We start from the raw sequence: 20,723 nt of genomic DNA, 5'->3' as shown, positions 1-20,723 counted from the left end.
GAAAAATGGTAAAAAGGTGTCTCTGGAGCCGTTATCAAGAACGGAGAAACGAGTACTCCGGCGGAACCAACAGCTTAGTGGAGACGAGCTGGAGCCACAGGTGAATGGCCATATACCGTTGATCGAAGAAGAGGAAGGTGAGGTGACCCAAACGCCTGAGCTTACCAAACGCGATAAACGACGAGCCAAGCAAGCGAAGAAAGCGGAATCTACGGGGGCAGTGGCGAAAGAAGTATGTTCACTCTTTCCATCAAGGTCAAATAGGATCTCGCTAACTATATTCAGAATCGTTGCAATGTTTGCAACGAGACGTTCGCAAGTAAGACTAAGTTATTCAGCCACATAAACGATACTGGCCATGCCCTGGCGAGCACAGAAACAAGTTCTCAAAAGCCCCGCCGAAAAGGGAAGAAGAAATAAAACTCTCCCTCATACCCTTGCCCTGGATATTAGTAAAAGAAAGACAATGCGTAGAATACAATGGAACCACACTAAATACTAATTACATTACATTAACCCATGAGCTGCGAGATATCCTCTGGCGGGTATTTTGTTTGAGAAAATGTGAGCAATCTGCGATTATGCGAAGTTGAGTTAAAAGTAAGTTACGAAGCAAGAGACATACCGTTTGAGGCTTTGAATATATTTCCGACTGACTTCGTCGTTCAAAACATGTGCCACTTGATCTCTCGATATCTTTTCCCGTGCAGAACGTTCATGAATACTACGGTGTGGTTAATATGATAGATTTTAAAGATGAGCCATTCTGACATACCCAACCATGGTTACACCAATAGGCCATGGAGCGTTTCCTATTGAAAGCCGAAGATAGGCATCGTTGGCTTTTTGATACTCTCTCTTTTGCATGTAATGTACTATTTCGGCGATGCGGGCAAGCATGTCGGGAGGGAGAGTCTACAAGACAATCAGGCAGGGTTTAAATTGCTAAGTAATAATAATACATACCCTTGACCGTAAGTTTTTGAAAAGAGGTTTCAGGTATTCTGCTGACTGAACTTGTGTAGCAGCGGCGAGTTTTCCCTGATTGGTTCGTTTGACGTGGTCTGGTCGATCGTCCATTGCTTCTTCCCACTCTTTGAGCACCTTCTTGAGGGCATAGTAGATGAGGGGGTAGAGTTTGTCTGGGTCCGTCTTGACGAGGTTGAGGTCGAGGGCGCCTACATTGACGGATTCACCCTCTTTCTTTTTGCCCTTGCCGTTCTTGCTCTGCAACTCTTTTTCGACGCTCTCCACATCCTCCAGAGCCTTTTTGAAATCATTGTGACCGCCCTGGTGCTCACTGCTGCGCTCTTCGATGAGTTCAAGGGCGCGAAGCCTTAGACGACGGTCTTTGTCTGACTCGCCGAACAAGCGAATGGGCTGGCCCTTGGCACGTAGTCGGCGAATAGTCTCTTCATTGGAGATGTTGAAGGCCGACTCTATACTGGGAGACTCTGTGTCGCGAGGAGGTGAAAGTACCGATGGCTGTTCTCCAACAGCGAAATTAGGGTCCTAAATTGAGAACAGAATATCGGTCAGGCTCACTTTCTTGGGGGCCTTCTCGGCCTCTTCTCGTTTCTTTGCCGCCTGCGCTAGTTGTTTCTCCTCGCGAACCTTTGCCTCTTGTTCCTCCTTGATGCGCTCGAGTTCGCCTCTGCGCATGTATTTCGCAGGCCTGGCCGAGTCATTGTCGATAGCTTTACGCTTTTCTGCGACGAGAGCCTTGAGGGAGTCCATTGACGAGCCGTAATGTTACATAAGCACTGGGGGTTCAATTCCGCTGGCTTCCGACCACAAACAACTTGACCACAACTTGCTGCTGCACCATGTCGGACTCTTCTGATCTCTCAAGGTTAGTGTTCTCTCCTGTGAGATGCATTATCGTTCACGCATTTTTCCCTAGCAAATACACCCTGCAGACCGTGGGCTTTGACGGTACTTGCTTTATCGGTTTGCTCAGTTTGTACTCAGTCTGAACGTCTCCTCAGCCCGCTTCCCCAACACCAACCAGACCAGAAATTGGTGCGCGAGATAGAAATTTGATTATTCTCCTCCCCTCTTACATGTCTCCCCCAGCTTCCAGAACTACACGGACTATTTCAAATGTGTTGCTGCCAAGGGTGAAGACTTTGCTCCTTGCAAACAATTCAAGAAGGCATACAACTCGCTGTGCCCCAGTATGTTCTACCTTTCTTGTCGGTAATCTATACGACATACTGACTTTGTTGCAGATGACTGGGTATGAACATGTTCTTCACCGTTTTGACTTGCGACTGACAACTACTCAGATCTCTAAGTGGGATGAAGCACGCGAAAACGGCACATTCCAAGCATCTCTAGAACCATGAGAGGATAAACGAGCAGTCAACTTACGCGTAGAACAGGGTGTTTTTTTGGTGAATACGATAGAAATCACGTGACGGCAAGGTAGAATTCGGAGTTTCTTCGTCGATAGTGCTGCAACGGTTGTGAGATCTTGGCCCCTCATGAACATAGGAACAAGTCTAATAAATCGCACTCTGGGAAAGTGTTGAATCCGAGATTGTGAGGAAGCTGATTCCTGAAGTGGCTCTTGAAGGGAACTTTGTGCCGTTGTGTGGTAACAGAACCCGCAATTCGACTATGTTTTATTGCCACCCATTGATATTCGATATGCTCGCTGTCGATGTCCGATACCCACCCACCACAAATGCAGTGTTAAGTTTAACTTGAAGTACTGTACTTGGATCTACATGATATTCTGACAATAGAAGACTTCTATGATGCCATTATGGCGTCAGCCGGAAAAGAATCAAAAGATCAACAACAGCGAGACGACCTACTAAATGTCATGTTCTCCTTGTCTCGTACTCGTCAGCGAGCAACGCTCGAAAAATAGTTCCCGCCGAGTTCAGGTTGCCATAATCTCGCCAGCAAGAAGACGGTAGTCCGAACATTACCGCGTATGACGACAGGTGTTGTGGTCCGCCACCCGGTCTTGATTGCGATATCCCGGAAGAGAAAAGAATTGTCCCAGCTATTTAAATGTTCATGGAATAGTATTTCAGAGGAAGCTGAAGGGATTGCAGGTTGATTCGTATGTACGTGCTTTCATTTCTCTCGTAGATCGCATAACGCAGCAAGTTCAGGAAACAGAGTACTTATATCATTCTACAGATGCAACCTCTCGCAGAGACAGATATAAGGAACCGTCCACTCTTTCCCTATGCAAAGCGATGCATTAATGTAATATGTCACATCTTCCCATGACCTAGACTCGGACCTTGGTCCATGAGGCTGCCTCCTTCATCACGTCCCCTTGTCATGGATTATTCCTCCGAGCCACCACATTCTTCTCACCTCGTCGTTCGAGGCAAAGAGCCTTTCAATGCGGAACCTACTGCTGCTGCCCTCGTTGAATTCCCCTTGACTCCTGAAGACTTTGTCTTTTGCCGCAATCATGGTCCCATCCGCGAGTTCGATCCAGATTCCTATACTATATCTTTCAAGGGCACTGACAAAGATGCCGAACTCTCAATAAATCTAATCAAGAGTCTTTTCACCAAAGTTGAAGTCGTCTCCGTACTCCAGGTCTGTGGCTCACGCTCACTACTGTCCATCCACCATGGTTAACCTCACTTTCAAAAGTGCGCGGGTATCAGACGCAGGGAGATGGGCAACATCAAGCCTGTTCACGGTGTACCTTGGGCCGACGGTGTTGTCGCAAATTGCAGATGGGGAGGTGCACGCCTTCGAGACGTCCTTCAACATCTCAATCTTCTACCTGACGATAATGCCGATCTTCATGTCTGCTTTGCATCCTTCGCTACACTGTGCCAAGACGACGAGTATTACGGTTCTTCAATCCCTCTAGCAAAAGCCACAGATACAGATCCTGGTGTCATCCTTGCTTATGAGGTATGTCTCGAAGTTTTGTCAACCAAGTCGGAAAGTTAATTGAAGTCGATGACAGATGAACGGAGAAGAATTGTCTCCCGACCATGGTGGGCCCCTCCGCGTAGTTGCTCCCGGGCACCTTGGTGCCCGCTGGGTTAAATGGGTAGACACCATTTCAATTTCACCCTCGGAATCACCCAACTTCTACCAACAACGCGACTACAAGATATTACCCCCCGACGTACGTCTGGTCTCTACTCTGAAATAGAGATCTTCCAAAACTAACGATATATTCAACAGGTTGAGACCAAGGAAGCGGCAAAACCCCTTTGGTCCAAGTATCCGGCGATGACCGCTTTGCCTCTCAACTCGGTTATAGGCACAGCATATAAATCGTCACCAGATTCTGTCTTTATCAAGGGCTATGCCCTCCCAGGTGCCACTGGACAAGTGAGTGCTGTGGAAGTTAGTGTGGACGATGGGGAGACATGGGTCCGTATGGACATTACCTACCAAGAGGGGAAGTTGAGTTGGTCGATTTGGGAAGGACAAGTGGCTTGTAAAGCCGAACATGGGAATGTTTGGAGTCGCGCTATTGATGTGAGCGGGAAGGTTCAGCCCCGAGATGGAGGATGGAATCTTCGCGGAGTCGCGTTCAATGGGTGGGGCAGGGCAGAGTGGTAATTTGGATCTGTTTTCTATACTTTTGTGTGTTGTACTATGATACTTGTCTCGGCCATCATTACATATTCCCATATTTGTATTCGTCAGTTAAACCCAACACACAATGGCACTCGGTCGACTTGCACACTATGCCTTCGACGCCGTCCTCCTCTCAACCGTACTAGCTGGCGTGCGTCGTTCAAGCGGCTTCTCGTGCGTCTCCCATCTTCCCAGCCATTCTTTTCCTCTGACCATCCCCTAGGCCTAATACATCTTCTATATCCGATTCCACCTTCCGCGGTGCAGCTGAGAAGTTTCTTGCTGTCGGTGAATCAGTATTCGACATGCTCCAGGCAACTGCGGTCAATACTTCCTACTTCTCAAGAGAGAACAGCCAGCGCCAGTCGTAGGGCGACTTTCTAATCTTGCGACGTCTCACCCCACCCCAATGGCATGCATGCATCAAAGAGGAGACAGCTGGAACGGGCATTATGAGGGGTGGGGGATCTTCGTTTATTCACGCCTACATCCACGATATTCTGTACCATTCCCACCTCATCGGTTTAATTCAGGCTGGGTTCCTACGGCCCCTTATACCAGTCATGTTCGACAGTTCGATATTCAACCGGCGATTATCATTGCCCCCAAACTACCGTTTTGACCCGAGTCGATGATTTCCATCACATTCAATGGTCGCATGAATAGGAAGCGTCTCAGTGTGAATCCTCGTGGCCCACTGTCAGCTGCTCCAGTGAAGGGGGAGATAACGAGCTGGTATCGTATCTTTTCGAATTTGAACATCGTCTATTCGTCGGGCTATAACTATTGGCAAGTACATGGCGGACGAAGTCACAAGAATCCATATACACATGGTTTTTCTTAGTCAATTTCCAAGGAACATGGACCTTGTGCAGCGGAAGCAATCTTGAATCCCGAACTCACGCTTCTTGTGCTTTTTCCCGCAAATATACCGAGAGGTACTTGTGGGCCGCAGTCATGTTCTGCCAAGCATGTGGTAAAGTCTCTCACCATCACTCTCGCTCTCGCTCTGTCTGTCTGACTTTATTTATTCGCTCAATGCAGTGAGCTGCGTGTGAGATATTGGTATGCACTACCCGCTCAGCATACGCCTGAGATATCATTAGCTCACTAGAAACTAGAAGCTGAATGACCATATTTCTCATCTTGGGCTCATCCACCGTCAACGTGGTCCAAATTGAATGCCTTACCATAGACCGCCACCTCTTCCAGACGCCTCTCAAACTTCAATGCAGGTTTGTCCTTCACAAAAGAAGAAAATTGTCAGTCTCATCCGATCTGGAACCTACGTTCTGTTTAAATTAGGTCTTCCGAACTTACCCAAACCTAACGTCACGAGCATCTTGCAAGCACGAAGTCATTTTGCGAAACCGCGGAATTTGGCCTACAACCCGAAAGCCGGGCCCAGAAATATCTCATCAGGGCCCAGCTGAATACATTTGTGAGTTCGCCTCGCATGCGATTGAAATGCTCGCATCGTTGAATGCTTAGTTAAATCAGGAATGTCTTCCAATTTGATACATCCATGCGGTGGCCAAGCACGCTCAGTCCGCACCTCATCGCGAGAGTAGTTCACGAAGTAGGGGTAAAGAAAACGTCAATCTTGACAGCAATTCACATGGTAATGCTATTGAAGAGGGATATCTTTCACGAGGACCCAAATTCGTCATAGTCGCATGTGTCGCTGTTCCTGTGGTATTCCTCCATTACGTTCGACCATCTGCTCTGCAACGCTCCTAGATAGCGTACCACAAGCCCCTATCTTCCCAGCTAATCCGAGAGTGGCGGCGGCGAAGTGAATGATCTATAACACTCCGGATAAGGGATATAACGAGAAGATAAAAGGTCTTGAAATCGTTGGTATATCCAGGTGACTTTCGCGCTCTTCTCCCTTGCAGTCAACATGACCCTACTTAAAAACTGCCTTGGTCTCATCGCTTCCTCCTTTCTATTCGCGTCCGGAGCATTAGCCTTCGACAACTCGAGGAACGATAATGTATTAATTTCCGATCTTTGTCCTACACGCAACTCAGCATCTATTTATCTAGGTTGCTGTGTATGAATCCGTTCAATACGGGACCGTTTGGCAGTTTATTTACCAATTCATTCCAGCTACTGGGGACAAAATTCATACGGTGCCACTCACGGGAGTGATACAGCTAACTGGCAGAAGTCACTTTCCACCTACTGTCAGGTAAAGCAACTGTACTGTATATATATACCTGTCACCACATTTAACCATCAAATTCTAGGATGACGCAATCGACGCCATACCGGTGGCATTTCTAAACGTCTTCTTCTCCATAGGAGGTCAACCGGAAATCAATTTATCTAATGTGAAGCTTCCACTTAAGTTGTATACAGCCCTTCAAACTCAATAACCCATCAGATTTGCGGCGGGGGGGCCGTATTCCCGGGCACTAATCTGGCCAATTGTCAATTCCTTGCTCAGGACATCAGGACCTGTCAATCTAGAGGCAAGATTATCACTCTGAGCTTGGGGGGTGCATCCGGCGCAGCATTTTTTTCCTCTGATGCCCAAGGTGAAGCCTTTGCCGACACTGTGTGGAATCTCTTCCTCGGTGGTTCAAGCTCTACCAGGCCGTTTGGGGATGCCATTTTGGATGGTGTCGACCTTGATATCGAAGGAGGAGGAAGCACTGGATTCGCTGCCTTTGTCCGTCGCATCCGCTCGCGCGCATCGGGTGCGAGCAAGAAGTAAGTGCTGCTGGCTGCTATTCGTACTTGAATTCTGACGATGTATCGTCATGCAAGATACTATGTCACGGCCGCACCCCAGTGCCCCTTCCCCGACGGAAATTTAGGTGCTGTTCTCAACGCAGTTGGTTTTGATGCTGTTTATGTCCAGTGTGAGTCTCTAATCTTACTGTCGAAGCGATACAACGCTCATACAAACTCAAGTCTATAATAACTTCTGCGGGTAAGAGATAATGTGAATTCACTCGTTCTGCCTGTGTTGACCAGTATTTCAAGCCTTACCAATTTCGACAATCCCAATGTAAGTGTATCTTTCAGCACGGAGGGAACTCGCCCGCTAACTTTCTTCCCATAGGCATGGAATTTCGCGACTTGGTGTGTACATTTTGAATCAGGTGAAAGGGTAATACATTGACGCCTTATAGGGATAATTGGGCCAAGACACAGTCTCCAAACAGGAATGTCAAGATTTACATTGGTGCTCCGGCTTCTTCAACATCTGCGGGTTCAGGGTTTGTCGACATCAACAGGCTCAGCAGTATCGCACGTACCACCCGCTCTCAATTTTCGTCGTTCGGTGGAGTTATGCTCTGGGACGCCTCCCAGGCCGTTGGTAAGAAATCAGTCCACACTGTAACAACTCTCCTTTAATCTATTTTGAAGCCAACAACCGTTTCGACCTCGCTATCAAGAATGCCCTTCGCGGTGGCGGAGGAACTCCTCAGCCAACGTCGACCACCGCTGCGCCAACCAACACTCCCCCACCAAATAGCGGTACTTGTGCTAGTGTTAGTGCATGGAGATCTGATATCGCCGTACGTATAAACTCTACTTCAGCTGAATCTCATTCATATCAGCTTCTTCAGTACAATGGAGGTGAAAGAGTCACATTCAACGGACACCTTTGGCAAAACAAATGGTGGTCTCAAGCTGGTCAGTGTTCATTGATTGAGATTTTGTACCGAATCTGATTTTGACAACCTACAGATACTCCTGGTGGTATGTTGTTCATATGTGATAAATGATTTTCTACCTTTTTAACACTCCTCAGGCGCAGCCGGGGTTTGGACCGACCTCGGATCGTGTTCCAGTCGGGTCGCAGCTTCTGCGGCAGCTGCGAAGGCAACCGCTGCGTCGAGCAAGGATGGCAAAAAAGGAGCTAGTGCCCGTGTATCCTCACGAGCCTTTAGAGTCTGAATTCTATATGTATGATCATGTACTTATAAAAAGTCAATCGAATGTACTTGTATTGCTTTCGGCGATTTAAACCCAGCACACAACAGTCACGGTGGCACTCGGTCGGACTGCAGATTATGCCTTCGACGTCGTCCTCGTCTAGCAGGGGTACATCGCTAAACTGTTTCTCGTGCGTCTCCCGTCTTCCCGTAAATTCCTTGCCTCTGACCATCCCAAGGCTCATCATGCCGGACCTCGCTGTGAGTTCTCGGATAGCATATGTCCGTTTGCGTCTGTGGTTATATTTGGTTAAGTCGGGTATTGACCACTTTTCGAGTCGCATATCACTGGATTGCTTCTATTTTCTCCTCTTCGTAAGTTCCACCCGTCCTATCCTTTGGAAATATTGGTGAAAACGAAGACTATGGCACAGGTAGTCAAACAGAGGTGCACCAGCGGCGACCCGACCGCATTGGCAGCCCTGCTCCGATGTCACCGACGGGGAGCTCAAAGGAGCTCTCTTCCTCCCATTCCCCAATTCGTACCGTAAAATTCCTTTCAAATCCATGTACCTCAATCAGGATTCGGTGCCACTAACGAGAGCATCTTCCTTACCCAATTTCACCTTCCGCGGTGCAGCTAAGAAGTTTCTTGCCGTCGGTGAATCGGTATTAGATATGCTCCGGGTATCCGCTGTAAGCAATCCTTACATCTCAAGAGAGGACAACCGGCACCAGTCGTGGAAAGACTTTGCCATCTTGCGACATCTGGACTAATACGTTCCACCCCGACGGCATGCATGGAATAAAGAGGAGATGGTTGTACAGATGTTTTGAGGGGTGGAGTTTGTTTATTCACGCCTACATCCACGATTTTTGTACAATTCCCACCTCGTCGGAGGCTGGGTTCCCTACAGCCCCCTTATATCAGTCGGGTTCGACAGTTCGATGTCCAACCGGTGAGTATCGTTACCCCAAAAGACCGTCTTGGCTCGAGTCGATGATTACCATCATGGCACTCGACGATCGCATGAATGAGAAGGGTCTTGATTTGATTCCTCATGGCTCACTGTCAGCTGTTTCGATTAGGGAGGAGATAACGAACTGGTATCACACAGCATTTCGTATTTGAACGACATCCATTCGTCGGGCTACATCTATTGGCAAGTACATGACGGCCGAGAGCAAAGTCACAAGGGTCCATATACACGTGCTTGTTCTTGGTCAATGTTCAAGAAAAGTAAACCTTGTGCAGCGGAAGCACAAATGCATCCATAATTTATACTTCTTGTGTTTTTCTTCCGCAAATATACCGAAAGGTACTTGTGGGCTGCAGTCATGTTCTGCCAAGCATGTGAGTAAGTTTCTCACCATCACTCTCACTTTATCTGATCTCATTCGTTTGCTCAAAGCAGTGAGATGCGTGTGAGGTAAATTGGTATGCACTACCGCTTACCGTATGATTGAAATAATAATAGCTTACTAGAAGCTAAATGATCACATTCTTGTCTTGTGCTCATCTGCCGTCAGCGTGGTCCAAACCCAATGCCTTACCATGGATCACCACTTCCTCAGGACGTCTTTGAAGCTTGAATGCAAAAATTTCCCTCGCAAGGGGATAAAATTGTCACTCTATTGGATCCAATCTAGAACCTTTCGTTCTTCGATTTATGGCAGTCCCGAACTCTCCCGAGCTTGCCCAGAGCTGGCCATACGGGTGTCTTACAAATGACGAAGTATTTGCACAACTGCGGCATCTTACATACGACTCGAATGCAGGGGCCTTGAAAATTTCTCACCCGGCCCTACTGGATAGATTTTGTGAGTCATCTCGTATACGATTGAGATGCTCGTATCGTTGAATGCATCGTTAAATTAGGCATTTCTTCCAATTTGATACATCCATGCGGTGGCTGACCTCGAAAACGGCAAAGTATTCAGCCTGCACATTGTCGCGAGAGTGATCCACGAAGTAGGATAAAGACAAATTTTCTTTCGAAATGGTCTTCCACATGGTATTGTGGTTTGAAGAGGGATATTATTCACGAGGACCCAAATTCGTCCTGGTCGCATATGTCGTCGTTTCTTTGGAATTCCTCCATTACGTTTTACCATCTGCTCAACACCACCCATGGGATGGCGTAGCACAAGATCCTGCCTTCCTAGCCAAGCCCAGAGTGGCGGGGCGAACTGGAAAATATTTAACACTCCGGATAAGGGATACAACGAGAAGATAAAAGGCCATGAACTCGTTGGCATATTCAGGTTACTTTTGCGCTCGTCTCCCTTGCAGTCAACATGACCCTACTTAAAAACTGCCTTGGTCTCATCGCTTCCTCCTTTCTATTCGCGTCCGGAGCATTAGCCTTCGACAACTCGAGGAACGATAATGTATTAATTTCCGATCTTTGTCCTACACGCAACTCAGCATCTATTTATCTAGGTTGCTGTGTATGAATCCGTTCAATACGGTACCGCTTGGTAACTAATTTACCGATTCGTTCCAGCTACTGGGGTCAAAATTCATACGGTGCCACTCACGGGAGTGATACAGCCAACTGGCAAAAGGAACTGTCCACCTACTGTCAGGTAAAGGGACTGGACATATATATGCCTGCTACCATATTCAACTCTCAAACTCCAGGATGATTCGATTGACGCCATACCGGTGGCATTTCTAAACGTCTTTTTCTCCATCGGAGGTCAACCTGAAATCAACTTAGCTAATGTGAATCTTCCACTCTTGCATACTGCCATCCCGACTTACCGACCATCAGATTTGCGGTGGCGGTACCGTATTCCCGGGCACTAATCTGGCCAATTGTCAATTCCTTGCTGATGACATCAGGACTTGCCAATCTAGAGGGAAGATTGTTACTCTGAGCTTAGGTGGTGCATCCGGCGCAGCTTTCTTTACCTCTGATTCCCAAGGCGAAGCTTTTGCCGACACTGTGTGGAATCTCTTCCTCGGTGGTTCAAGCTCTACCAGACCGTTTGGAAATGCCGTTTTGGATGGTGTCGACCTTGATATTGAAGGAGGAGGAAGTACTGGATTCGCTGCCTTTGTCCGTCGCATCCGCTCGCGCGCATCGGGTGCGAGCAAGCAGTATGTGCTGCCGACTTTTATTCTTTCTCGAGTTTTGATCAAGTATCACAAGATACTATGTCACGGCCGCACCCCAATGCCCCTTCCCCGATGCATTTTTGGGTCCTGTTCTCAACGCAGTTGGTTTTGATGCTATTTATGTCCAGTGTGAGTCTCTGATTTTGTTGTCGAAGCGACGCAACGCTCATGCAAACTCAAGTCTATAATAACTTCTGCGGGTAAGAGACGATGCGAATTCACTCGTTCTGCCTGTGTTGACTAGTATTTCAAGCCTTACCAATTTCGACAACCCCAATGTAAGTATATTTTTCAGCACGGAAGAGACTCGCCAGTTGACCTCCTTCTCATAGGCATGGAACTTCGCTGCTTGGTGCGTATTATTTGGGAGTAGAGCGAAAGGTAATATTTACGCTTTATAGGGATAACTGGGCCAAGACGCAGTCTCCGAACAGGAATGTCAAGATTTACATCGGTGCTCCGGCTTCTCCGACAGCTGCGGGTTCAGGATTTGTCGACATCAACAGGCTCAGCAGTATCGCACGTACCACCCGCTCCCAATTCTCGTCGTTTGGTGGAGTTATGCTCTGGGACGCCTCCCAAGCCGTCGGTAAGAATTACGTCCCTTTGTAGAGACATTTTTTGATGCCGTTTGGAAGCCAACAATCGTTTCGACCGTGCTATCAAAGCTGCCCTTCGCAGCGGTCGTGAAGCTCCAAAAGAAACTGATGCGTCTAGTAAAGACAGCAAAGATGGCAAAGACGGCAAAGAGAGCCCTAGTGCACACGTATCGTCACGATCCTTTAGATTCTGAACTGAATTTGATATGTATGATCATGTACGAATATTAACCGAATGTACTTGTATTGCTCTCGGCGAGTTTGACGTATGGAGATGAGAGCGGAGTAGTGAGTACTAAGCTCGAGTCACGGCTGAACAATCATCGGACTCCTCATGCAACGTCCGCACCGCTCCGCGGAGTAGTGAGTACTAAGCTCGAGTCACGGCTGAACAATCATCGGACTCCTCATGCAACGTCCGCACCGCTCCGCGCAGCAAACGCGTGGCGTCGCCGTGTCTACATTCTCTACATTCTAATTGCTTCTCCAACTCTACTAGTGGTTCTCTCTTATGGCTAGCGTCAAAAGTCCCCGTCCAGGTGAGAATTCGGACGTCTACCTCCCCGCGATCCCGCCATAATGGAATGGTACAAATAGCTCAGTCGAACGTCTTCACTCGCTTCTGGCCTTCGACTCCACCTTCTTCTTCAAAGTACACTTTGCCGTCCGTAACACCTGCTAACGATGTGCAACCTCGGTTTCTCAAGGTCAAAATTGTGACATGGAACATGCACGACTCTCTACCCAAGGTATCCCTCATGGCACTCATTTCAATGCTCGCCTTCTTCACTCAGGGTTTTTGTGTCAGGGTGACATAGAAGAATTGCTTGGCAAGGTGCCATCATATACTCCCTCTAGTCTTCCGAAGGACCAGTTCCTTGAACTGTCGAAAGATGAAAATCATCCGTTCCACTTAGTCGTCATGTAAGTTACAGGTTCCAGCGCTGAGTAGATGTCCACGCTCACAATCTTCAACCCGTAGCGCGGGTCAGGAGTGTCCAACGCCGTCGGGTACGTCACGCTCTCTTGAAACAAAAATCATGCCATTGTTCACCCTCATCTCGTAGGTATACCCAAGGGTCTCAGTGCGAGCTTCAAATGGCACGATAAGGATAAAGATAAAGAAAGAGACCGGGACAAGGAGAAGGTCGGCAGGGCGAATGACAAAGATGCTGAAAGGTCTAAACTACGCAAGGAAAGGGACAGTACGAAACGGAAGAAAGAAGAAGAAACGGGCCAAGAACACAATGTTCATAGCTGGACAGCAATGTGTGAAGATTGGCTTTGCAATGGTGGAAGCTTTTCAAATCGTAGCGCGACTCCATCCGTCGCAGACGTCAGTGCTCCCAAGCCCCTCGCTCGTCGAACTCCTTCCAAGGAGCCCAAAAAAGGGCCGTATCAGCTCCTGATCAAAGAACGTCTGATGGGAATATACATGGCGATCTATGTGCACCGAGACATGCGAGCGTTAGTGAAAGGTGAGCTCACGTTTTTTATGCAAAGTATCAACGGTGGCTAACGTTGATTTAGGAAGTTCGAAATCCGCCGTGACAGCGGGTTTAATCGGCGGACGAGTGGGCAACAAGGGTGGTGTTGGCATTAGCTTAAATCTCGATGGAACCTCCCTCTTGTTTTTGAACGCACACCTCGCAGGTCCGTCATGTGGAAACTGATCTTTCTCTACCTTTTGTATTGAGCGGGTTTCAGCACATGGAGGTAAAAACCATCACAGGCTCGCCAATATGTGTAAAATCAATGCAGAGCTCGCAGTGGACCCTTATCTTGAATGCAAAGACCCAAGGACAAAGTCTGAAGGTCAATCAGGTGGTGTTAATCCTCGATTTGCTACTCATAATATTACAGATATAACCGACCAATTTGACTATACTTTTATTTGTGGAGACCTCAACTTTAGGCTTGACATAACTAGACAACACGCGGACTGGTTGATAGCACGGAAAGGTACTTGATTCTCTGGTAAAACTTTGGACGGGCTCACAACCATCATACGGCAGATTATGCACAAGCGCTTCATTTTGACCAGCTGAAGCAGCTTATAAAAAGTGGAACGGCGTTTATTGGATTTGAAGAGGGAATAATCAACTTTCCACCAACATTCAAGTACGATGTGTCACGAACGCTCAAAAATTCAAAGCATAACATTTCTGGACGAAGTCAGAGCCCCCAAGCAGAAACACCAGTTACACCAGTATATCTATCTCAGGATGATCTGGCTCGGAGTACGACTGGTCAAGATCGTGACGAAGATGTTGTTTCGATTGCATCAACAGCTTCTCACTCAACTTCTTCATACTCTGTCGCTGAGCAGTCGGAAGGTTCTGATTTCGCCGCAATGCCAGTTGTTCCCATCGGCAAAGACTCCTCTACGCCCATGCCAAGGGCACACCAGAAATGGCTTTCACGTCTGTCCGTTCGATTCGCTTCATCTAAATTGTCCTTCGAAGGGGCCATTATCAAAAAAGTTCATCGAAGGTCACTTGAAGAACCTTCAAAGTCTGACGAGTCAAAACCGTTATTGAACCTACGGCACCATTCTCTCGACGGCAGCAATGCCCAAAGTCAGCAGCCACCAGCTGTTTCAATCAATTCGACGAAAACAACTCTGAACAGTGAAGGCTGGTCTTCTGATAAGGGAGTTTATGATTCGTCAAATAAGCAGAGAGTGCCAAGTTGGTAAGACAGCTGCAAGTGCTTTTTGAAGTTGTGCTAAATATTTCGTCAAGGTGCGATCGGATACTGTGGAAGTCGACTGTTCGCTCAGTCATAGAAGACCGAGAGCTACAAGACTATTTATCCAGCCAACCAAAGTCTAGTTTCATAAACAACCTAAGGAAAGTTGTACGCCGGAAACCTCGTCCATCGTGTCGAGATCGTCTTCCATCCTCCTCGGCGCGAACAGTGAAGGAGACTGACACGACGTCAGAATCGATGCCAACGTCTCCTGCTAACGCACTCAATCATAGTCGCTCCCATGAAAATTTCCAGCCCCTACGTGCGGCTGATTCTAGGATCGCGAGACAGAAGTCTGAGAGTTACATCAAGTCTACGACTACTAAACCAGCCGAAAGACGGGCTTCCGAACATCCATCTCCCAAAAGGACAACGTCAAGGAGTTTCTGGGACTTACTTCCCTCTTTCCTATCACCTCCTCACTCCCCTGCAACGGCAGATCTGATTCCTGCCGAATTTCGTCAACCTCGCAAAGGTGATGTCGTATGTCTCAGTTATGGTACTCTTGATGACCAGGGCATGAGCAAATTGGGGGGCAGGAGCGACCACCGACCCGTCATTGGTTCATATGCTGTGTATCTTTGAACATTTATGTACTTCAACATACCCATATACCCATAGATTAGGACTCTACATCGGTTCCGTACTCAAGTGCAGATACTCATAATTTCATTTTCTGTTGCCAGCAAATCACTCTCGAATGTATTATGATACAATGGACAGGTCAAGCAGAGATAGTAACTTCGACTTCGACTCCGGGCTCCAAACTGATGCTGGTCTGTCGAAAATCATATTAGCAATTTGAGGACATGAGGAGGGGAAAAACCCTAAACACTGACGATTTGTTTGACAACCTCACTAGAAGCATGCAAGTCGATCAAGCGCTTGTGAATTTTGAGTTCGTAGCGGTCCCAGGTCTTGGAGCCCTCACCACAAGGCTATAAGAAAGGTCATGAATGTTTGCGCAATCTATACACAGGAATGAGACTCACCGTCTTACGAGTGGTGATCTTCAGGACCTTGGTCGGGAGACGAACGGGGCCCTTGACATGGAGTTGCTTGTCCTTGGCCCGGTTAATAAGATCGCCCGAGACTGCATCGCCATCAGAAGGCTGCTAACGAGCAAGTAGTTGGAACTAACACTTTTCCAAGTTTTTGACGTTGCTGCTCGTGAGGGTGATCCTGATTTTGTGGATCTTGGCACCGGGAACGGGAGCGCCAGTAGCGTCGTATTCTTTTTCACCCTTAGCGACGTAACTCATTATGCTGGAGTCAGAAGGTGACTGTGTTATCGTCAGAAAAAGACAAAGGTGAGCTGATGGACGCCTACGCACCTAAGGCCTGTAATGAAGAGGTTTGTGTAGAATCTGGAATTTAGAGTTTGGCTCAGCAAAGCGCTATTCGGGGAATGCCGATACGTATTGATGGCCGTTCGGCAATATATCCCTTGATGAAGTGATGGGCATAATTGACTTGGCTCAGGACCAATACAGGACCCACTATGCAAGGCTTCAATAAGTAGGCTTTTAGTCCAACATTGGGCACGCTTTCTCATCCAGATTCCAGATACTATCCCCCGGATTATGATCCCTCACAAGGGAGCTTGAATAAAGTCAGAGGCGAGGCTAGCACCGCTATCCTCCACTGTCCATCGCTCAACCATAATACGTTCTAGGCAAACACGCTCTCGGTGACAGAGCTCGAAAGCTCGACCAAGGAATACTCATAACGAGATTCGAGCTACCGTTTAACATTTGGTGGTACGTCTTTTCCGGACTCTCCCAGTTGTCCGTTTTGAAATGACGTATCATTAGTGATGGATGCAACAACCATATTGGTATGGGAGTCCGCTACAACGCGGAGAAGAAGAAGATTGGCAACTATTACTCGACCCCCATATTCTCTTTCCGGTGTAAATGCCACTTGTGCGATAACTGGTTTGAAATCCAAACCGATCCGAAGGTAAAGGATTTCGCTTCGTTCATAGCCGTCTATATCTTACCTGACTTCACGTCTGATTCTAGAATACTCGATATGTAGTTACTTCCGGTGCGCGTCAGAAAGATGAAGAATGGGATCCAGAAGAGAACGGTGGCTTTGCAATACATGGTGAGTTCGTCCTCCCGAGTTCAATAACCTGAGACACTACCTTTATTCCCTCCTTTAGATCCGGATAAGAAAGGCATTCCAGACGATCCACTTGCAGCGCTCGAAAAAACTTCAGAAGCTCAAACAAACCTTACGAAAGTGCAAATACCCAGGCTCGAAGCTCTCCAGTCCGTATCGGAGCATTATAACTCGGATCCATACGCTCTATCTGTCAAAGCGCGGAATAAATTCCGCCAGGAAAAGAAGGTTGAGCAACTGAAGCGAAAAGCAGACGACGACATCAAAGGTCGTTATGGTCTTCCAGTCTCACTCAGTCTCCTAGAGGATGACGAAAAGGCAAAAGAGGAAGCAAAACAGGCATGGGAGGAAGCGAGGCAGGAATTTCAGTCGCAGGAGAGCTCCAAAAAACGCCGAATAGCCGGCTTGGAAGTACCATCGACTTCGAGTAGTCGAACGGGTGTTGCGACTCTCGGTTCCGGTTCAGCTAGCTCCAGACCACACAAGTCCAATTCCAAACCCAGATCCTCACTGGACACGCTCCGTGCTCGCATCATGGAGAACACTGCCAAGAACTCCACCGTGTCCACCCAACCCAGAATATCCAAGACTGTTCTTCCCATACGCAAGAGCTAAAGTATATAGACGTTCACATAATCCTTTCCTGTCCTTCATTCATTCGCACCATGTCAATAATTCACTTCAGGTCTAAATTGTATTATTTAAAGTCCCGTTCCTCGCAGGCGTCCGCCATTTGCTGGTATATTTAGATTCAGCAAGAAATCGATAGCGAGAACAACAAATAAGAATACACAGCACAGAGAAAGTTAGAAACAAGTCGCTAGTAGTAAAACAAAGGGGGATTGGATGTACCGAGCTCCAGATAAGAAAAGGTAAGAACAGGAAAGAAAAAAAAAACATCGAAAATAAGATAGACCAGAGATAAGAGATGAAATTAACAAGTAGCCAGTAGTATGAGAACGAGAAGCAAGAAGGAAAGAAAGAGAAGAAAGAAAGAAAAAAAGAAGCAAAAAAGGATTTTTTTAAAATGATATCAGAACAATATTGAAATGTAGCGTATAAGTGTTCACACAAAAAGGGGGGAATTATGAAGTGGAGATTGCCCAAGGATCCTGTGTTCCCATTGTATTATCCCATTTCCAGTCGGAGGTCTGATAATAAGCCGACTCTCCTCCATCCACTCCACTCCATAGTCCAAGATGCGTAAGAGGCGTAAAGTCGAGCGACTCTTCATTTTTAATTTCGTTGGATATCTGTGCTGCCGCTCCTTCCGATGTAGGCTCATTACCCGCATTAGACCCAGGACTCGTGTCAGTCGTCGAAGATGAAGACAGTAGCTCAGGTGTCTTTGAATCGTCATCTTCGCCTCCCAACGAAAAGTCAAAGTACTGCTCTAGATCGTCTTTCATCATCAACGGAGGCTCAAGAGACGGGAACGAAGCCAGGTCATCAGCAGAACCAGGTTGAGTGTATCCTTTCAGGAGCATCGAAAGTTCTGCAAACCCGTTGTTATCCCGTACAGGGTCTCCCCCAACAATCTTGATAATATCCTCCAACAGCTGACTCGTATCCTCCTCCGTCTTGACGTTCTCAACCTGTGCCTTCTTCTGCTGCAATTCTTCTGACTGAGACCCGTCTCCCCATTCCAGTTTGGAACGCTTGGGTGGCGAAGGTTGATCAACAACTGCATTAGATCCTCCGGCAGGACTAGGTGCCATGTTCCCACTCGGAGCATCCTCCTCACGTGGTCGCTTCCCACTACCGTTCGTAGTCGGAGGCTGGTGCTGCGCCGCTTCAGGAGGCGCTTGAGCAGGCGCTTGAACAGGAGCAGAGCTAGGTGTGGGAGCGGGATTCGGCGCCGTCGACATCTTTCGTCTGCCCGGCTGCTTGGCTTTGGCCTTACCCTTGGGCGACTTGGGCGCCGCGGGGGAAGAAGCGGCAGCGGTCGGTGTAGGCGCATTAGTAGGCGCAGGCGTCGAAGCAGCGGCGGCGGGAGAGGGAGCGGTATTAGGAGTCGGAGCATTCTGAGCCTTCTTTTTGTTGTGGGGTGGCGCTTGCAGGTTTATCGAAGCGCCTCTATTTGATGGCATATGCGAAGGAGATGGAGCCTGAGGTTGTTGAGAAACTTGCAGCCCCTGCTGAGGGGGTATTTGCATCGGCTGCTGCTGCTGTTGTTGCTGAGGAGGTTGGGGATGTTGTTGATGAGCAGGTTGTTGCATAGGAGAATGACGAAGATTCAGCATATTATTAGATCCAGGAGGCGAATGCGCCGTTCCGTTCATATTGTTGGGCCCGGAAGGTGGGGGTTGTTGATGGGGGTGAGGGCCGGGATGGTTTGACATCCCGGGAGGTTGCGGCGGCTGATTAGGAACTTGTCCCAGTTGAGCAAGTTGATGCTGTTGCCCGGGCGGTTGCATTCTTGCGTATTGTTTCTGCATATGTGCGGTCGTAAACATTTCTACAATTTTTTGAAGTTCCGAAGCCAGATTCCGAAGTAGGTCCAGGCTCAAGATGTACCGGGGCTGAGAAGTCGATTTCAATTGCCTTTGAGTTGCGACAATGTTGGACTTTGGGTGATTCGTTAGTACAACAGACGAAACTATAAATGGAAAAGACGTACAATAATGATAACTCTCTGCGTACATGAGGGTAGTATCACATGCAGAAGATGCAGTTTTTGGTCTAAATCTTGTGCTTGACGATAAGTGGCGTCAAGCAGTCTATTAAATTCGGCTTGTTGGTCATATGGTATCTCGATGTTTGCTTGCATGAAACGAGCAAGTTGCGGACCTAGATGGAAATGGCCCCGTTATCAAGCTGGATCAAGCAACCAGTCACAAAGGTGGGAACTGACCCTTTTTACAGTCTTCCTTCATCCGATTAATCGCCTCCATAGCGTTCTTGGTCATCTCGAGGTTACGTTGGGGATATTGCGCATGGAATGGATTAAAACGAGCGTCCATGCCACCAGCACCGTTCATCATGGGATGCTTCATCATCTGTTGACGTAGCATCATGGCAGCAGATCCATTCTGTTGACCGGCTTCGTTGATCATGGCGCCCTGGTTTGGAGGTTGCATCCCGTTAGCATCAACGGGTACACCAGCCATTCCAGGCCCATTCCGAGCGTTCATGCGCACCTGTTGTTGAAACCTCTTTTGCTCCATGAGCGTCCTCTGCAACTGAGGCCGGACTTGGTCAACCATAGCGATCACGTTTTCGGGGACACCACGATGACGCAGTTCAGCTGTGGACATGTGCGCGTACTGCAACAGTTGGGGACTGAACCTGGGTTGTTGTCCATTAGCAGCCATGCCGTTCGGTAGGCCACCAGGGCCACCAGGATGTTGCATTCCCGGGTTGTTCATTCTCGCATGTGCGTTGGCTATCCAAGTACGGAGATAGGCAGTTTCCAAATCTAGGAGATACTCGCGGTACACATGTGCGAGGTTCTGAGCGACGACCGGGCCGGATTTAGCGGGCTCGTGATCCGATCCGGGAAAGTTGACAAAACCCATCCTTCCGCCAATAACATCCCAGAGCCCGTTCTCATGGACCTAGAGATGACATCCGGTCAGTACCACAGTTCCCCGCGGGGATGAAAACCTACTTTATTGTATCCTCCTTCACTAATGACAAGCGCGTGAAGAT

General features: G+C 47.9%; 8 protein-coding genes across 8 annotated transcripts; 5 read left to right on the top strand and 3 right to left on the bottom strand.

Annotated features, from left to right (window-relative positions):
• Positions 1 to 45: 45 nt before the first annotated feature.
• On the bottom strand, positions 46 to 1,739 carry AGABI2DRAFT_191197 (hypothetical protein; the record flags this gene model as incomplete). Its single annotated transcript, XM_006459082.1, has 6 exons — positions 46 to 232; positions 286 to 573; positions 626 to 724; positions 776 to 915; positions 967 to 1,485; positions 1,546 to 1,739. Coding segments are annotated over 5 exons (1,013 nt in total), but the record flags the coding sequence as incomplete, so codon positions are not given.
• A 5-nt stretch (positions 1,740 to 1,744) lies between these two features.
• COX6B (COX6B subunit VIb of cytochrome c oxidase) lies at positions 1,745 to 2,538 on the top strand. Its single transcript, XM_006459081.1, has 6 exons — positions 1,745 to 1,852; positions 1,904 to 1,935; positions 1,989 to 2,022; positions 2,077 to 2,177; positions 2,232 to 2,239; positions 2,289 to 2,538. Exons 1-6 carry the CDS (start codon positions 1,827 to 1,829, stop codon positions 2,346 to 2,348), a joined length of 261 nt encoding a protein of 86 aa, XP_006459144.1. The 5' UTR covers positions 1,745 to 1,826; the 3' UTR covers positions 2,349 to 2,538.
• Positions 2,539 to 3,224: 686 nt separating this feature from the next.
• On the top strand, positions 3,225 to 5,190 carry AGABI2DRAFT_134661 (hypothetical protein). Its single transcript, XM_006459080.1, has 5 exons — positions 3,225 to 3,570; positions 3,628 to 3,897; positions 3,953 to 4,117; positions 4,177 to 4,752; positions 4,802 to 5,190. Exons 1-4 carry the CDS (start codon positions 3,304 to 3,306, stop codon positions 4,558 to 4,560), a joined length of 1,086 nt encoding a protein of 361 aa, XP_006459143.1. The 5' UTR covers positions 3,225 to 3,303; the 3' UTR covers positions 4,561 to 4,752; positions 4,802 to 5,190.
• A 1,055-nt stretch (positions 5,191 to 6,245) lies between these two features.
• On the top strand, positions 6,246 to 8,565 carry AGABI2DRAFT_201136 (hypothetical protein). The gene is made up of 14 exons (XM_006459079.1): positions 6,246 to 6,574; positions 6,627 to 6,634; positions 6,691 to 6,772; positions 6,831 to 6,914; positions 6,968 to 7,296; positions 7,354 to 7,448; positions 7,501 to 7,519; positions 7,573 to 7,597; positions 7,652 to 7,671; positions 7,722 to 7,909; positions 7,960 to 8,111; positions 8,163 to 8,229; positions 8,284 to 8,295; positions 8,348 to 8,565. Exons 1-14 carry the CDS (start codon positions 6,482 to 6,484, stop codon positions 8,491 to 8,493), a joined length of 1,320 nt encoding a protein of 439 aa, XP_006459142.1. The 5' UTR covers positions 6,246 to 6,481; the 3' UTR covers positions 8,494 to 8,565.
• A 4,292-nt stretch (positions 8,566 to 12,857) lies between these two features.
• Positions 12,858 to 15,629, top strand: AGABI2DRAFT_218097 (hypothetical protein). Its single transcript, XM_006459078.1, has 9 exons — positions 12,858 to 12,943; positions 13,003 to 13,118; positions 13,177 to 13,205; positions 13,262 to 13,672; positions 13,725 to 13,847; positions 13,902 to 14,009; positions 14,058 to 14,156; positions 14,210 to 14,888; positions 14,939 to 15,629. The coding sequence occupies exons 1-9, from the start codon at positions 12,923 to 12,925 to the stop codon at positions 15,528 to 15,530; spliced, it is 2,178 nt and encodes a 725-aa protein (XP_006459141.1). The 5' UTR covers positions 12,858 to 12,922; the 3' UTR covers positions 15,531 to 15,629.
• AGABI2DRAFT_191193 (hypothetical protein) lies at positions 15,597 to 16,294 on the bottom strand. Its single transcript, XM_006459077.1, has 4 exons — positions 16,087 to 16,294; positions 15,938 to 16,038; positions 15,785 to 15,883; positions 15,597 to 15,723 (listed from the first exon to the last, which is right to left on the bottom strand). The coding sequence occupies exons 1-4, from the start codon at positions 16,205 to 16,207 to the stop codon at positions 15,670 to 15,672; spliced, it is 375 nt and encodes a 124-aa protein (XP_006459140.1). The 5' UTR covers positions 16,208 to 16,294; the 3' UTR covers positions 15,597 to 15,669.
• A 138-nt stretch (positions 16,295 to 16,432) lies between these two features.
• AGABI2DRAFT_177205 (hypothetical protein) lies at positions 16,433 to 17,809 on the top strand. The gene is made up of 6 exons (XM_006459076.1): positions 16,433 to 16,463; positions 16,512 to 16,591; positions 16,621 to 16,705; positions 16,760 to 16,907; positions 16,970 to 17,054; positions 17,113 to 17,809. The coding sequence occupies exons 1-6, from the start codon at positions 16,447 to 16,449 to the stop codon at positions 17,685 to 17,687; spliced, it is 990 nt and encodes a 329-aa protein (XP_006459139.1). The 5' UTR covers positions 16,433 to 16,446; the 3' UTR covers positions 17,688 to 17,809.
• A 348-nt stretch (positions 17,810 to 18,157) lies between these two features.
• AGABI2DRAFT_116090 (hypothetical protein) lies at positions 18,158 to 20,590 on the bottom strand (the record flags this gene model as incomplete). Its single annotated transcript, XM_006459075.1, has 3 exons — positions 18,158 to 19,639; positions 19,693 to 19,862; positions 19,927 to 20,590. The coding sequence occupies 3 exons, from the start codon at positions 20,588 to 20,590 to the stop codon at positions 18,158 to 18,160; spliced, it is 2,316 nt and encodes a 771-aa protein (XP_006459138.1).
• Between the last annotated feature and the right edge of the window lie 133 nt (positions 20,591 to 20,723).

The sequence above is a fragment of the Agaricus bisporus genome, assembly GCF_000300575.1.
Source record: "Agaricus bisporus var. bisporus H97 unplaced genomic scaffold AGABI2scaffold_3, whole genome shotgun sequence".
In the NCBI taxonomy this organism is placed as follows: Eukaryota; Fungi; Basidiomycota; class Agaricomycetes; order Agaricales; family Agaricaceae; genus Agaricus; species Agaricus bisporus.
This window is presented reverse-complemented; position numbering and strand designations above follow the sequence as displayed.

Coding starts and splice junctions, on each gene's coding strand:
- COX6B (XM_006459081.1), top strand. CDS start 1,827: ATGTCGGACTCTTCTGATCTCTCAAG. Junction 1,936..1,988: donor GCAGACCGTGGGCTTTGACG/GTACTTGCTTTA, acceptor ACGTCTCCTCAG/CCCGCTTCCCCAACACCAAC. Junction 2,023..2,076: donor ACCAACCAGACCAGAAATTG/GTGCGCGAGATA, acceptor TGTCTCCCCCAG/CTTCCAGAACTACACGGACT.
- AGABI2DRAFT_134661 (XM_006459080.1), top strand. CDS start 3,304: ATGGATTATTCCTCCGAGCCACCACATTCTTCTCACCTCGTCGTTCGA. Junction 3,571..3,627: donor AAGTCGTCTCCGTACTCCAG/GTCTGTGGCTCA, acceptor CACTTTCAAAAG/TGCGCGGGTATCAGACGCAG. Junction 3,898..3,952: donor GTGTCATCCTTGCTTATGAG/GTATGTCTCGAA, acceptor AGTCGATGACAG/ATGAACGGAGAAGAATTGTC.
- AGABI2DRAFT_201136 (XM_006459079.1), top strand. CDS start 6,482: ATGACCCTACTTAAAAACTGCCTTGGTCTCATCGCTTCCTCCTTTCTA. Junction 7,672..7,721: donor GCATGGAATTTCGCGACTTG/GTGTGTACATTT, acceptor GACGCCTTATAG/GGATAATTGGGCCAAGACAC. Junction 7,910..7,959: donor GGACGCCTCCCAGGCCGTTG/GTAAGAAATCAG, acceptor TCTATTTTGAAG/CCAACAACCGTTTCGACCTC.
- AGABI2DRAFT_218097 (XM_006459078.1), top strand. CDS start 12,923: ATGCACGACTCTCTACCCAAG. Junction 12,944..13,002: donor TGCACGACTCTCTACCCAAG/GTATCCCTCATG, acceptor TTTTTGTGTCAG/GGTGACATAGAAGAATTGCT. Junction 14,889..14,938: donor AAGCAGAGAGTGCCAAGTTG/GTAAGACAGCTG, acceptor TATTTCGTCAAG/GTGCGATCGGATACTGTGGA.
- AGABI2DRAFT_191193 (XM_006459077.1), bottom strand. CDS start 16,207: ATGAGTTACGTCGCTAAGGGTGAAAAAGAATACGACGCTACTGGCGCT. Junction 15,884..15,937: donor AGATCACCACTCGTAAGACG/GTGAGTCTCATT, acceptor CCTTTCTTATAG/CCTTGTGGTGAGGGCTCCAA. Junction 15,724..15,784: donor GTGAGGTTGTCAAACAAATC/GTCAGTGTTTAG, acceptor GATTTTCGACAG/ACCAGCATCAGTTTGGAGCC.
- AGABI2DRAFT_177205 (XM_006459076.1), top strand. Junction 16,592..16,620: donor TAGCACCGCTATCCTCCACT/GTCCATCGCTCA, acceptor AATACGTTCTAG/GCAAACACGCTCTCGGTGAC. Junction 16,706..16,759: donor CTACCGTTTAACATTTGGTG/GTACGTCTTTTC, acceptor ACGTATCATTAG/TGATGGATGCAACAACCATA.